The 12,271-nt window shown below is 67.8% G+C and overlaps 2 protein-coding genes across 4 annotated transcripts in view; one reads left to right on the forward strand and one right to left on the reverse strand.

The window, feature by feature from the left end:
- The window catches only part of LSP1 (lymphocyte specific protein 1), a 35,697-nt gene extending 29,259 nt beyond the window's left edge, over positions 1 to 6,438 (forward strand). For 2 of the 3 annotated variants that reach the window (XM_068977175.1, XM_068977176.1), the window contains exons 6-11: positions 37 to 80; positions 430 to 511; positions 1,298 to 1,432; positions 1,709 to 1,786; positions 1,899 to 2,001; positions 6,034 to 6,438. In XM_068977175.1, coding sequence (XP_068833276.1) covers positions 37 to 80; positions 430 to 511; positions 1,298 to 1,432; positions 1,709 to 1,786; positions 1,899 to 1,988 — 429 coding nt within the window. In that variant the 3' untranslated portion in view covers positions 1,989 to 2,001; positions 6,034 to 6,438. The remainder of the gene's footprint in view (positions 1 to 36; positions 81 to 429; positions 512 to 1,297; positions 1,433 to 1,708; positions 1,787 to 1,898; positions 2,002 to 6,033) is intronic. The other variant, XM_068977178.1, reaches the window with a different exon arrangement.
- On the reverse strand, positions 3,484 to 5,082 carry PRR33 (proline rich 33). Its single transcript, XM_068976245.1, has 2 exons — positions 4,828 to 5,082; positions 3,484 to 4,629 (listed from the first exon to the last, which is right to left on the reverse strand). Exons 1-2 carry the CDS (start codon positions 5,080 to 5,082, stop codon positions 3,484 to 3,486), a joined length of 1,401 nt encoding a protein of 466 aa, XP_068832346.1.
- Positions 6,439 to 12,271: the final 5,833 nt, after the last annotated feature.

Below are 12,271 nucleotides of genomic sequence, written 5' to 3' on the forward strand. Positions count from 1 at the left end.
GACTTCAGAGGCTCCATCTCCGCCTGCCCTCCACAGCTCAGTGACAGAACCGAGTCCCTGAACCGCTCCATTAAGAAGAGGTATGTCTGGCTGCTTCCCAGGCAGGACCCAGGTTCTCCAGGGGAGGCAGGACCCAGGGTTCTCCAAGGGAAGGCAGGCCCCAGGGTTCTCCAGGGGAAGCAGGACCCAGGGTTCTCCAGGGGAAGCAGGACCCAGGGTTCTCCAGGGGAAGGCAGGCCCCAGGGTTCTCCAGGGGAAGCAGGACCCAGGGTTCTCCAGGGGAAGCAGGACCCAGGGTTCTCCAGGGGAAGGCTGAAGAGGGGGTCCATGAGGTGGAGATCTGGGGCCCGAGAGAGCTGTGGCGGCTGCTCAAGGTGAGGCCCAGAAGCTGAGTGAGGGCTCCTGGGCCAAGACCCTTCTCTCCTCCAGTAACAGTGTGAGGAAGTCCCAGCCGGCCCTGCCCATCTCCAAGATTGATGAGCGGCTGGAGCAGTACACCCAGGCTGTCGAGGTGGGTACAGGAACCCTCACTTTCTGCTGAGCCCTTCCTCCATTCGTGAGCCCTTTCCTCCATCCAGCCAGTGTCCCTCCACTGATCCCACAGCCCCCAGCCAACTAACACCCTTTTATTCAGCTAACTGACTTCCATCCGACCAACACTACTCCACCCTTCCACATTCTTCCATCTAGCCCTTTATCCATCCAACCAAGGTTCTTCCATTGATCCTACACCCACCCCCCAGGCCCCACCCATCCAACTAACATGTTGTTTACTCAACTCTCCCATCCAATCTACACCACTCCTTGCAATCAACACCCCTTTATCCAACCAATGACCCTCCAGCCAACCAACACCACTCTGTCCGGCCAACTTCCTTCCATCCAACCAACACTTCTCCGTTCAAGCGATGGCCTTCTATCCAAGCAATGCTTCTCTGTTTAACCAGTGTTCCTCTATCCAACCAACACCTCTCCATGCAACCAATATCCCTCCTCTAATCCACACCCCTCTGTCCAACTAACACCCTTCCATACAATCTGATCCCCTCCATCCAACCTATGCCCCTCCATCCAACCAGTACCCCTCCACTCAGCCAGTTTCTTTCCACCCAGTATTTCTTTGCTCAATGGATGTTCCTCTATGCAACCAACGCCACTCACCCCGACCCACACACCTCCATACAACCAGTACCCTTTCACCCAACTGTCACTCCATCCACCAAGGCCCTTCTGTTCAAGCCCTGCTCCTCCAACCCCATGCCCGAGCAGAGCGAGGATGGCCCTGTCTCCTCTGCAGACTGCAGGCAGGACCCCCAAGCTCACCCGCCAGCCCTCCATCGAGCTGCCCAGCATGGCTGTGGCGAGCACTAAGAGCCGCTGGGAGACAGGAGAGGTGCAGGCTCAGTCGGCTGCCAAGACCACCCCCTGCAAGGTAGGCGTCCATCGTGGGGCGGAGCCGGGCCCCCTAGGCACAGCAAGCGCGAGCTGTCCGGGCTGAAGAGCGGGCCGCAGGGCCGGTGGTCGCCGGCCTGGTCTCTGGGGAGGGCTGGGGGCGCGGCTTCCGGGCCTCCTCCGTGGGCGCTCCCTGCAAGGGGGCACGTGGGCCGGCCCCGCGGCCCTGGATCCGCGAGGCTGGCGGGAGACGTGCCCGGGGCTCCCAGCTCCCCCGGTGGGGCCCCCCTGTGAAGCGGCTTCCTTCTGCCCCCAGGATATTGTGGCCGGAGACATGAGCAGGCGGGATCTCTGGGAGCAGAAAGGAGGCCCCAAGGCTTCGTCCACGGTCAAGGTGGCTCTGAACGCGGCGGACGCAGGGGGCGGGCCCAGCGGGCGGGCGGGGAGAGCGGCCGGCCGTCTCCCTCCGCGGCTCTCACCTTGCCCCCGGGCCTCCTTCCCGGCAGAGCACCCCGTCTGGGAAGAGGTACAAGTTTGTGGCCGCCGGACACGGGAAGTACGAGAAAGTGCTTGTGGACGAGGGCTCGGCGCCCTAGGCCCCTCTGCCTGGTGAGTCCGCAGCAGCGGCCCGCGTGTGATGTGTTATGCGTGAAGTTTGCCGCCCTGGGCGCCTGGTGGCAGGAGCCGGCAGGAGGCTCCTAAGGGCGGAGCGCCCGGCTCAGGGCCGGCCGAGCCTGCCCCTCTGGTCCCCCTGCCCACCCCCCATCCTTCTGGGGTCCTGCCCTGGTCCCTCTGGCAAAGCTCTGACTCCCTTCTGGGAGGAGCCGTGATGCCCTGTCTGCACCGCTGGGGCAGGCGAGGCCTTTGGGGGCACTGCAGGGCGAGCGGTGGCCCATCAGCGGGCTCAGGGTCCTGGGGGGGCCAGAACCCTGGGTGCTCCCTGTTACCCCAGTGGGAGCTGCTCCTGTGGCTGCCGCCCGCCTCATCGCCTGGGGAGGCAGAAAGACGACCGCGGCGTGGTCGTGCACACTTTTATTAGTGGCCTGGGTCCCAGGATCCACGTACAGCACCCGTCACATCCCCCTGCCAACCCCCTCCTTCCCTGCTGAGTCCTGCCCCCGGCACCTCCCTGTTTCTCCCCGACTGCTGGTCAGAACCCCACTGCTGGTCCTGGGTCAGACCCCCTCTGAGGGCATATTGGGGCCCCACGGCCTCGTGAGGCCCGGGGCTCCCTTCCCCACCTGTCCAGGCCACAGCTGGTCCTCGCCGCCGGGCCAGGCTGCTCTCCCCGTCTCCTCATCCAGCCTCGAGGCTGAGACCCACCTCCCGTTTCATCAGCGAGTCCCCCCGCCCCCCCAGCTCTGCCCTCAGTCTGGAGGAGTAGAAGCCGCAGCGAAGGGCGGCAGTGAGGGGCCGGCTCCCTCCCGGGCCTCGGCCTGCTCCCAGCTCTGGCCAGGGCCCCGTCCTCCGGCAGCACGGCCGGCAGGGCAGGCCACAGAGGCGACCCCGCCTGAGCCCCAGCCATACCCACCCCCACGGAGACACAAGTCTCCCCCACTTTCTAGGCAGAAGGGAGCAGCCCCAGAGTCCTCCTTGTCCCAGCACATGTCAGGACTCACCACCCGGAGCTCCCAGGGTTAAACCCGGCCCTGCTCCCTGGGGCCGGGCAGACCCTCCTGAACAGCCACGGCCCCTCCAGGCCCTGCTGGTGACCGCCCCCTACAGCCCCTGCCCCAAGCCCTGTGCAGACGCCCAGGTGGGCCCCACCCTGCAAGGTTACTCAGACAACCCTGACCTTGAAGCGGCCTCCTGAACTGTCTGCCTCCCCAGAGATTCACCCCAAAAGCTCCCACACTCTACCCCAAAGCAGACCTCTCTCTGCCCGTCTGCACCGTCCAAACCCTCTTTTTAACCCCCTTCTTAACCCACTGCTTAACCCGCTTCTCCCGCTGTGGTCTTTCCTACTCCTGTCCGCCCCACCGCCCCTCCAGACCCCCAGGCCACCAGGCTCCCCTCTTGAATGGTTTCAGTTTCCCAGCTGGACACTCAGCCCCTCTCGTCCACCCCACGGCCCTGGGGCCACCCAGCCGTTCAGTGGAGCCTCCAGCCGGCTGCTGTCCGGTTGAAGTTCTTGGGCTGGGGGTTCAGGACCAGGACTGGGGAGGTCACAGGAGGGGGGCGGGCAGCCACCTCCTGCAGCTTCCGGGCGTTGAAGCGAGGCCGGTAAAGGAAGGGCAGGCGCCTAAGGCCGGCCAGGGTGCTCACGCCAGCTCCGGGCCCCGCCTGGCTGCTGCGGGACTCTGCTATGGACATGCGGTAGAGCGCTGCGTCCCACATCTTGGAGGCCCGGGAGGCGGGGGGCCGAGGCTCCGGGCTGGCAAGGGTGGTCTTGCCCTGGTCCACCTGCCCCGGGCTGGGCTCCGGCCCCCGGAACTGGGGCTCCTCCGGCTCCTCCAGCAGTTGCTTCTTGAGGCGCGTCCAGCCGCTGAGCTGGGGCCTGGCTGCGGCTCTGGGGGCCGGGCAGGGGTGGGGGCCTGCCAGTGGGGCGTGGGGTGAGGCCCCATGGGGGCTGGAGACTCTCTCAGCCTCAGTGGCAGGGTCAGCCATGGGGGGCTCCTCCAGGCGCCCAGCTCCGGGGGTCCCAGAGGCCGGCCTGAAAGGCGAGGGTCCTGGTGAGCAGTAGGTGGGCACAATGGGCACCCCCACCCGGGTGCCAGCCTCCCTGGGCACCGAGGGCTGCAGGCTGGGGGGAGGCCTGGGCACTGGGGACGCCGCAGGCCGGGAACTGGCCACCTGCGTCCCAATGGGCAGTGGGCGGATGTGGGCCACGGGGATCAGGGGCTGAGCCCCGGGAGGGCAGGGGGCCATGTGCTGATCCTGGGGGGCTGCCGAGGGGGGCTCGGGGGTCCCGCCCTGCGGGGATGGTGCCAGCTGGACGTGCACTTGGCTGACATGGTGGCCCCTCGCTGTAGGTGCCGCGACCTGGGTGAAGCTGCTGGGGCACCAGGCAGGTTCCGGGACTGGGGCTGTGAGCTGGGGGCCCGTGGCCCTGAAGTGGGAAGCCAGGCTTCTGCGCTGGGCGAGGCTGAAGGAGAATGTGGACCTCTGCGTGGGGGAGGCCACGTGGTGGATGACAGGGGTCGGGGGGCAGCGGGGTGTGGTGGCCACAGCCTTTGGGGCCTCGTCAGCAGGATGCACGGCCTCTGCTGGACGCAGGGCCTCCACGGGATGCGGGGCCTCCATGAGACGCAGGGCTTCGGCCAGATGCGGGGCCTCTGTGGGATGCACAGTGTTGGCTGGGCGTGGGGCCTCCCTGGGACGCAGGGCCTTGGTGGGGCGTGAGGGCTCAGCTGGACGTGGGGGCTCAGCTGGACGTGGGTCCTCGGTGGGGCGCAGGGCCTCAGTGGGGCGTGAGGGCTCAGCTGGACGCGGGGCCTCCATGGGACGTGGGCTCGGGGCCTCCTGGTCTCGGCTGGCCTCGCTCACGGGGGACAGGGAGGTGCGGAAAGCCCCGGGCGGAGCGGGGGGCCCGCCCCCGCCCATCCTCTTCCGGGCCGCCTTCCTCAGGAGCCTCTGCAGGCGCAAGTTGTCCTTTCCCGGCTTGGGCAGCAGAGGTGGTGGCGGTCCAGGGGGCCCCGGGCGGCACAGCCCAGCCGTCCCAGGGGCCACGGAGGCGGCCGAGATGAGCATCGCTGCTCCCTGGGGCAGGAAGGAGGCAGTGGTGAGCCCAGCCCTCTGCCCACAGGCCCCAGCCCCGAGGGGGGCACCGGGCTCTCTCGTCTGCAGGGGACCCCCCCAGGTGTGCTCTAGGCGGGCACATTTGCAGCATCGATCAAGGGGGCAGCCCCGACATCACCCCCAGACTAGAAGTGAGCCCACAGCAGCCTGAGGTGCCTGGTGGGCACGCAGCAGGGCCGGGCCGGGAGACCCACGGGCGGGCGCCAAGCGGGGACACGTGCTGGGCCAGCCGCCCGCAGAGGCAGGAGGGGTGGCCACCCGCAAATGTGTGAGCCGCCTCGCCGTCGCCGGGCCGACCACAGGCGCGTCCGCTGTGAGCCGCGGCGAGGTGGCGGCCAGCGGCCGGGGAGGCAGGGGCAGCGTCCGGAATGGTCGGCTGGGCGGAGGCGGGAGCCGCTCCCGCCGAGCTCCGGCTAAACGGGATGTTCCCTCAGGCCTCCCTGTGGGCTGGTCCCAGCCAAGCCGCCCGCCCTGCTTTGTGGGCGCCACGTGCTTACAGGGACGTTGACGGATGGCGCCCGGGCAGAGCGGGGGCCGTGGGCTGGGAAGGGGGGAGGCCAGGGCTGCGGCCGCGGGGCCTGCTCTGTCAGGCAGGAGCTGGGGGGCCCGGGAAGGGGTCTGCTCCTGGCTGCTGCCCGCAACCAGAGGACCAGGACCTCCTCGGGAAGAGTAGGGTACCCAGGCTGAGTCCCTCCACCCTGAGCCCTGAGCAGGGTCCAGGCGGCAGTGTCGGGAGCCGGCCTCCAGTTTGGAGGGGGACCGGGGAGGCTGCTCCTGGAGGCCGGAGGGGTTGGAAGGGCGGCCCCCAGAGAAAGGCTGCAGGCCGCGGTAGGCAGGGCCGTGGGCCCTCCTGGGACTGCGCCTGATGCCCGACCCCCCGCCCCGACCCCGTGTGTGTTTCAGCTTTCCCAGGAGCAGGGCACAGGCCAGCAGCAGGTCCTGCTTCCCCGACTGCACGCCCAGGGGAGAACCTGGCCAGGTCCGTCCCCCAGCCCCCCAAACCCGACCTTGCCGAAGAAGCTGCTTCTCATGCCTGGCCTCGCCCCACAACCCTGGCAGCTCTTGCTGTGGGGCCCTCCGACCTCGCCCTCCGACATGGCACTCACTGCCCCCCACAATTCCCGGAGGAGAGGAACTCTGGCTGTTGGTTGGTGAAGGGACCCCCTCCAGAGAAGCCGTAAGCTCCCAGGGAAGGCGCCGTCACTGCTGGGAGCGGCCACGTGCTGGGGTCTCCAGGTCAAGAGCCACAACCCCTGCCCCGCCTGCACTGCCCCCCACTCCCCGCTGGCAGCCCCTTCACCCTGTCCAGTAAAGCTTCCATGTGTCTCCACGTGCTGGCTCTCTGGGGCTCACTGATGGGTGGGGAGGGAACATGGCTGTCTGGAAGGGCCACCGCCCTGCCCAGTGGTGGGGTCCAAGCCTTCCTTCAGATTTGGACCCTGTCCTGTCCAGTGGCCTTCTGTGTGTGAGGCTCTGGGGTCTGAGGCGTGTGACGGCCAAAGTCAGGGTGCAGCTGGCAGTGGGCTCAAGTCCTCCTCTGGGGCGTCTGTGGAGTCTGCAGCCCCCGAGACCGTGTGCATGCCACCCTGCGCCCCTAGGCTGTGCCTCCTCTGAGGACGAGCCCTTCCTTAGGGTCATCCCCATCCCGGTACCCAGGAGATTTGGTGGATGATGGATGATGGATGATGGATGGATGGAGGGTTAAGACGCATGGACAGATGGAGGGATGGGGGAGGGAGGGATGGGTAGGCGGGTGGAGGAAAAGATGGATGGATGGAGGGTCAAGGTTGATGGACAGATGGATAGAAGGAGAGAGGGATGGCTAGGCGGATGGACTGGTATGGAAACAGCGAGAGAGGTGAGGCCTCCTTGGGTGATGGATGGCTGGATAAAGAGCAGGTGGAGGGTGGGCCTACAGAAGGGATGGCAAAAACGCCGCTGTGCAAAGAGTAGACGGCAGAAGAGACAAGGCAGTCAGACCATGCCTGCTTCAGGGGCGCTGGGGAGAACGGGTGGGCGGAGAGATGGACGGGTGGGCGATGGGAGGCGGGAGTGGAGGGAGGGGAGGAGAAAGTGACTGTGCCATAAGCGTGCCCCGAATGCCACGAGCGTGCCCCGAGTGCATGGACAGGCCGGGGGGGCAGGCTGGGGCTGTCCTTCCGGGCCCGTGCCTGCCCCCCCCGGGCTGCACGCGGCCCCACCGTGGGGCCCTGCTGCCCTCCGTGTCAGGGGAGCCCCTTTGAAGAGCAGGCCCCCTGGCCCCCTGGCGTCCCAGGCCTGGGTCTGCTCAGAGCCCATTTTCTGAGGTCTCCTAAAGGGGAGCACGGATAGGGGCAGGCCGGGAGGGCTAGAACCTGGGCACGTCGCACGGCCTATCACCCACGGCCCCTCCGAGGGGGCGTCTAGGGCTGTGCCCGCCAGCAGAGGAGGGTGTCTCCCAGGGAAGGAGGGTTTCTCGTCCACCCGGCCGGATGGGACGTTACGAGGGCCACAGGCAGAGGCAGCCCCCTGGGCCACTGGGCAGCAAGCAGGGCCCCGAGGGCCAAGGGGTGGGCAGAGCGGGGCAGGAGAAGCAGCCGGCCACTCAGCCCACACTCAGCCCAGCCCCTCTCGGGGTCCTGGCCTCAGGGACAGGAACCCAGGGCTTGTCTCCTCTGCCGTGGCAGCGTTGAGCCCCCACCTTGCAGAACCTGGGGTCAGGGCCTGCCCACCGCAGAGGTCAAGAGGCTTAGAGGGGCCACCGCCCGCTGTCTGATCTCTGCCCTCCGTCTTGACTGTCTCAGTGGCCCCTCCAGGCAGCCCCCTGCTCCCCAGCTCTGGGCACGGAGTGCCAGCCCCACAGCGCAAACCAGCAACCCACTACAGGGCCCGCAGAAGCACTCAGGGTGTGTGGGGGAGGCCACCCAGGCTGGGAAGGGCTCACCCTGAAGTGCTGTGTCAGCGGCTTCTAACTGGGGCCTGGCAGGGCCTGAGCCCACGGGCTGGGCCGACTGGGAGCTCAGACTGGCTGGCACTGGAGTGGGCACCCAGGTCAGCTCAGGGCTACCAGGCTAGGTTCAAGGTCTCTGGTCCCCACCACCCCCAACCATGCACATGGGGGGCCCTGCCCTCCCCCGCCCCCCTGGGGGTCAACCCTGCAGGAACCTGAGGGGGCACGGGCCCCCCACAGCCTCCTCCCTGCTCTATGGCTCAGCTCAGATTGGCAGGCTTGAGAAGCCCACCCCAGCCTACCCTGCTCTGTCCCCAGGCCGAGGCCCTGCCCTGTCAGCCCTCAAACTCTTCCTGGGGTTCAGTCATTCCCTCGCTGCAGCCCTGAGCTGGGCCGCCCGGTCCGTGCCTCCAGCCCAGGTCTCCAGGCCCGGGGGGCCCAGCCCTGCCCCCTCCTCCCGGCCCGGCACACGGGGTGTGGGTTACCTGTTGCAGGCCCTGGGCAGCCGGCGGCCATACAGCAGCACCCGCTCAATGCCGTCCTGCAGTACCCCGGGCCTGGCGCCCTGAGAGGGAGGTCGCCGATACCCAAAATAAAACCTACCGCGTCCCTCTGACCTCAGCACCCGCTCTCTGGCGCTGCCCGCTCATGGGTGCACTCCTGCCAGGGCCAAGGCCACTGAGCGGGCAGCCACCCTCCTCTGCTGGCCGAGCAGGGTCACTGCAGGGCCGAGCAGTGCCCACCTGTGGGTAAAGACGCCCCAGGCCTGGGCGAGGTATGGCCAGCCGCTCCGGGCACCGGCGGCCAGTGGGGCCGGATGCACGTGAGCCCCTACTGCGTTTCCCCCAGCGTCTCCCTGCATCTGTGTCCGGGGGGACGGGGTCACTGTCAGCAGAGCACGGGATGCCTGCCTGAGGAGGGCCGTCAGCTCCCACCGTGGGGAGCAGACGGGGCAGGGGGCCCCCAAGAGCAGCCCAGGGCTCTCATTCGGATGTGTCTTTACGGCTGAGCCTGCTGGACACAGAGTTGGTCAGCATTATCCCAGGGTCAGCGCTGTGTGTGGCCTGTCCCAGGATCCGGGCCGGAGGAGGGGTTCAGAGACCCCATGAGGGAGGCAGGACAACTCGGCGCCTCTGGCTTCGGGGGCTCCCCACCCTCAGGGGCTCTGGGGGGCGGACAGGATGGAGGCTCTGTCCAGCCCTTGGCTGAGGATGGCGGGCCCACCCTGCCTGTCTCGAGCCCACGGCCTTATCTCTGGCTTTTGCAGAAATTGGATGAGGTGCTGAGGGAGACCTTCCAGAATGCGTGGGGGACCGGAGCAGGGCGCAGGGCCAGGGGGCTCCAGGGCTGGGGTGTGAGGGCGGCCGTCCCATCACCCCTGGCCCTCAGCCTCCGGAGGACAGGACCCTCATCTGAGTCTGCTGGGGACCACCCCCTGGCCTGGCCCCTGGCCCACCAGCCTCGGCTCTGGAGCAACCACGGCCCCACCGAGCCTCTCGGATCTTTCGGGCCCCTCTCCCCTGCTCTCGGCTCCCCTACCCGAGGGGCAGACCCAGAGGAGCATGTGGCCTCACTGGCCCGCGAGGGGCCGTGGGAGGCTGTGGGCACGACTTCTGCCGACTGGACGGTGCCACCTGGGGTCGTGAGGAGAGAAAGGGTGGGCTCCACGGGCTCGTGGTGGAGCACACTGTGGGCAGCACGCGCAGCCCAGCCTGTGGGCAGGAGGCCCTCGGGATCTGGACCCTGAGGTGGGATCTCCCAGGCTGACTGCAGAGATGTGGTCCCTGGCACCGGGAGGTGCCAGACCCCGTGCATCAGACGTGGGCTGGCATCTCGCTCGCCCGCTCATGCTGTGTGTCCCCAGCGCGCCACCCAGGGAACCTGGTCTGGCCACTAAATGGGCTCCGACCCCTGGGGGCCTGGCCGAGGACTCACAGGCCCCCCAGTCCATGAGGGTGCGAGACCTCAGGCCAGCCCCTCCGACGAGGAGGCTGGGTGGGCCCGGGACCTGGATGGACAGACGGCAGACCCCCTTCCTGGAGGGACCCCCTCTCTGGGCAGCTCCTTGGAGGGAGGGGCAGCTGCCTGGGAAGTCAGGGCCCCAGCCCTGGGGGCTCCAGTCCAGCCCGAGGAGAGTCCTCGGCTGCCTCCTCAGAGCCACCCAGCACCTTCTTCGCCCTCCTCAGCCCATCAAGAATGTGCCCGCTGTCGGGGGGGTAAAAATAGAAGCTGACACTTGGCGGGGGAGGAGGGCGCCCCCGACCCCTCGGACGCGGCCCCCTCCTCGGGCCTCCTCCGCTATTCCCATACTTGGTCAGGGGCCTCGGGGCACGGCCCCTGCCCGCCCGCACGCGCCCAGCCACCGAGCCCGGCCAATGGGCTGCCGGGCAAGATCGAATGTCACTATAACTCGAGGGCGCGCAGCCGGCGGGCAGTGCCTGAGCCGGTCCTGTCCACAGGAAGCTCCTGCCTGTCTCTCCAGACCCAACCGCAGGTCAGTAGAACCACGGGCAGCCCTGGGCCTGGGCCGGCCTGCTGTGTGCTGGCGGCCTGGGGTCCCCAGACACGGACACCATGCCTTCCAGCCTCTCCACTCTAAGCACAGCATCTCAGAGACACCAGGAAGCCATCCCGGGGCCTCAGGGGTCTGGGATGTGGGCACTGCGGGGCCACGTTCGCTGAACATCGGATGTAGGAGAAGCTGTTTGAGACCCGAGCACAGGATCTGGGGGGGGGGGCAAGATGAGGAGGAAGGGGAACCCCTGGAAGGCCCGGGGGCGGTCCCCAGGCAGACAGCTAGAGACAGCTGAGGATGTGGGGTGAAGAGGCAAGGAAGGGGCTTCGTCCAGGGCTTCAAGGCCACCCGCTGCGGTGGGACCACTGCTGCCCACTTGGTCTTGGCCAGCGTTTCCTCGGAGGCTCAGGCTCTCGTCCCAGCAGCCACTGCCCCCAATGCCGCCATCCGTAAAGATGAAGACGAGGGTGGGGCTTGTGTGATGCCCTACAGAACAGGTCTGTGCAAGGGGCGGCTGGGACCCCAGCAGCCTGGGAGTTGGTGTCCAGTGGTCAAGGCTGGGGGTGGACAGGACAGGGGCCGGGGCAGAGTGGGGAGCGGGCAGCCGGCATCTGTTCCGCCCGCCCGCCTTGGCCTGGGCAGGGAAGCACGTGCTCCCAGGAGGCCCAGCCCAAGCTCCCCAGCCCCAGGCCCCCCCATCGCCTTTCCTGTGCCCCCTGCGGCCGGGGCCCAGCCATCCTCCTGACGTCATGGGACGGGGCGCCCTCGCTAGGCAGCAGCCTTTCTGGTGCCCTCAACCATTCTGGGAGGAGACGGCTGGGGAGCCACGGCCACACGGGACGGCAGGGGCCCGGGGTCATGGAAGAGGGTCAGGGTCCCACGGCGAGCTAGCGAGAGGGCCTCCTGGCTCCCCGCCCACCCCCCCCCCTTGTCACTTGGGAAGGAAGGAAGGAGGAGGGGTCCCCGAGGAGCAGTGACCTCAGAGGCTGTTTGCACAATGGCCCCTCTGAGGGCAGGACATGAAATGGACAGCTGGTTTCCTTCTCAGCTGTCGAAATGCCACCCTGCCCCCAAGCACACCCCACCCCGGGCCCCTCCCCGACGGTGGGGGGATGGGGGGCACGGAGGAGCCACGGTGTCACCCCGAGGGCTTCACTGGGCAGAGGAGCAGGGACCCCGAGGGCCCTCAGCTTCCCTGTTTGGAGGGTGGGCACCCTGCCCGGGGGTGCAGGATGAAGTTCTCCAGCCCAGAAGACAAGAGGGCGCGGAGGCCTGCAGGGGAGCTAATGGGGGTGCGGGCGGGCCAAGACCTGAGCCGGTGGATGTTCTCAGCCCCCCCCCAACATCTTGGGTTTCTGGGCAGAGGTGTCTTGGCTAATCTGGGTGCCTATTTCTGGACGTCTCAGCTGCCACTGACTCCTTAAAAATAACCCACCCTGGACTCCAGCCGACCACCCCTCTCAAGGCGGTGACAGGTGTCAGGTGCCGCCAGGGGCAGAGGTGGGCAGAGCCGGAGCGTGACGGCAGCCTGGGTGGGGTGGGGTCCCAGCACTCAGGGATAGGGTCCACGGGGGGCCGTGGGAGCTGCGTGCTGGGTGAAGCAGAAGGCTGTGACTCGAGGAGGCTGCAGAGCCCCAGGAAGGGAGAGCAGGCTGGGAAAGAGCTCAGCTTCCTGGAGGGGGTTAGCAGAGACCCAT

The sequence above is a fragment of the Capricornis sumatraensis genome, chromosome 8, assembly GCF_032405125.1.
Source record: "Capricornis sumatraensis isolate serow.1 chromosome 8, serow.2, whole genome shotgun sequence".
NCBI lineage: Eukaryota > Metazoa > Chordata > Mammalia > Artiodactyla > Bovidae > Capricornis > Capricornis sumatraensis.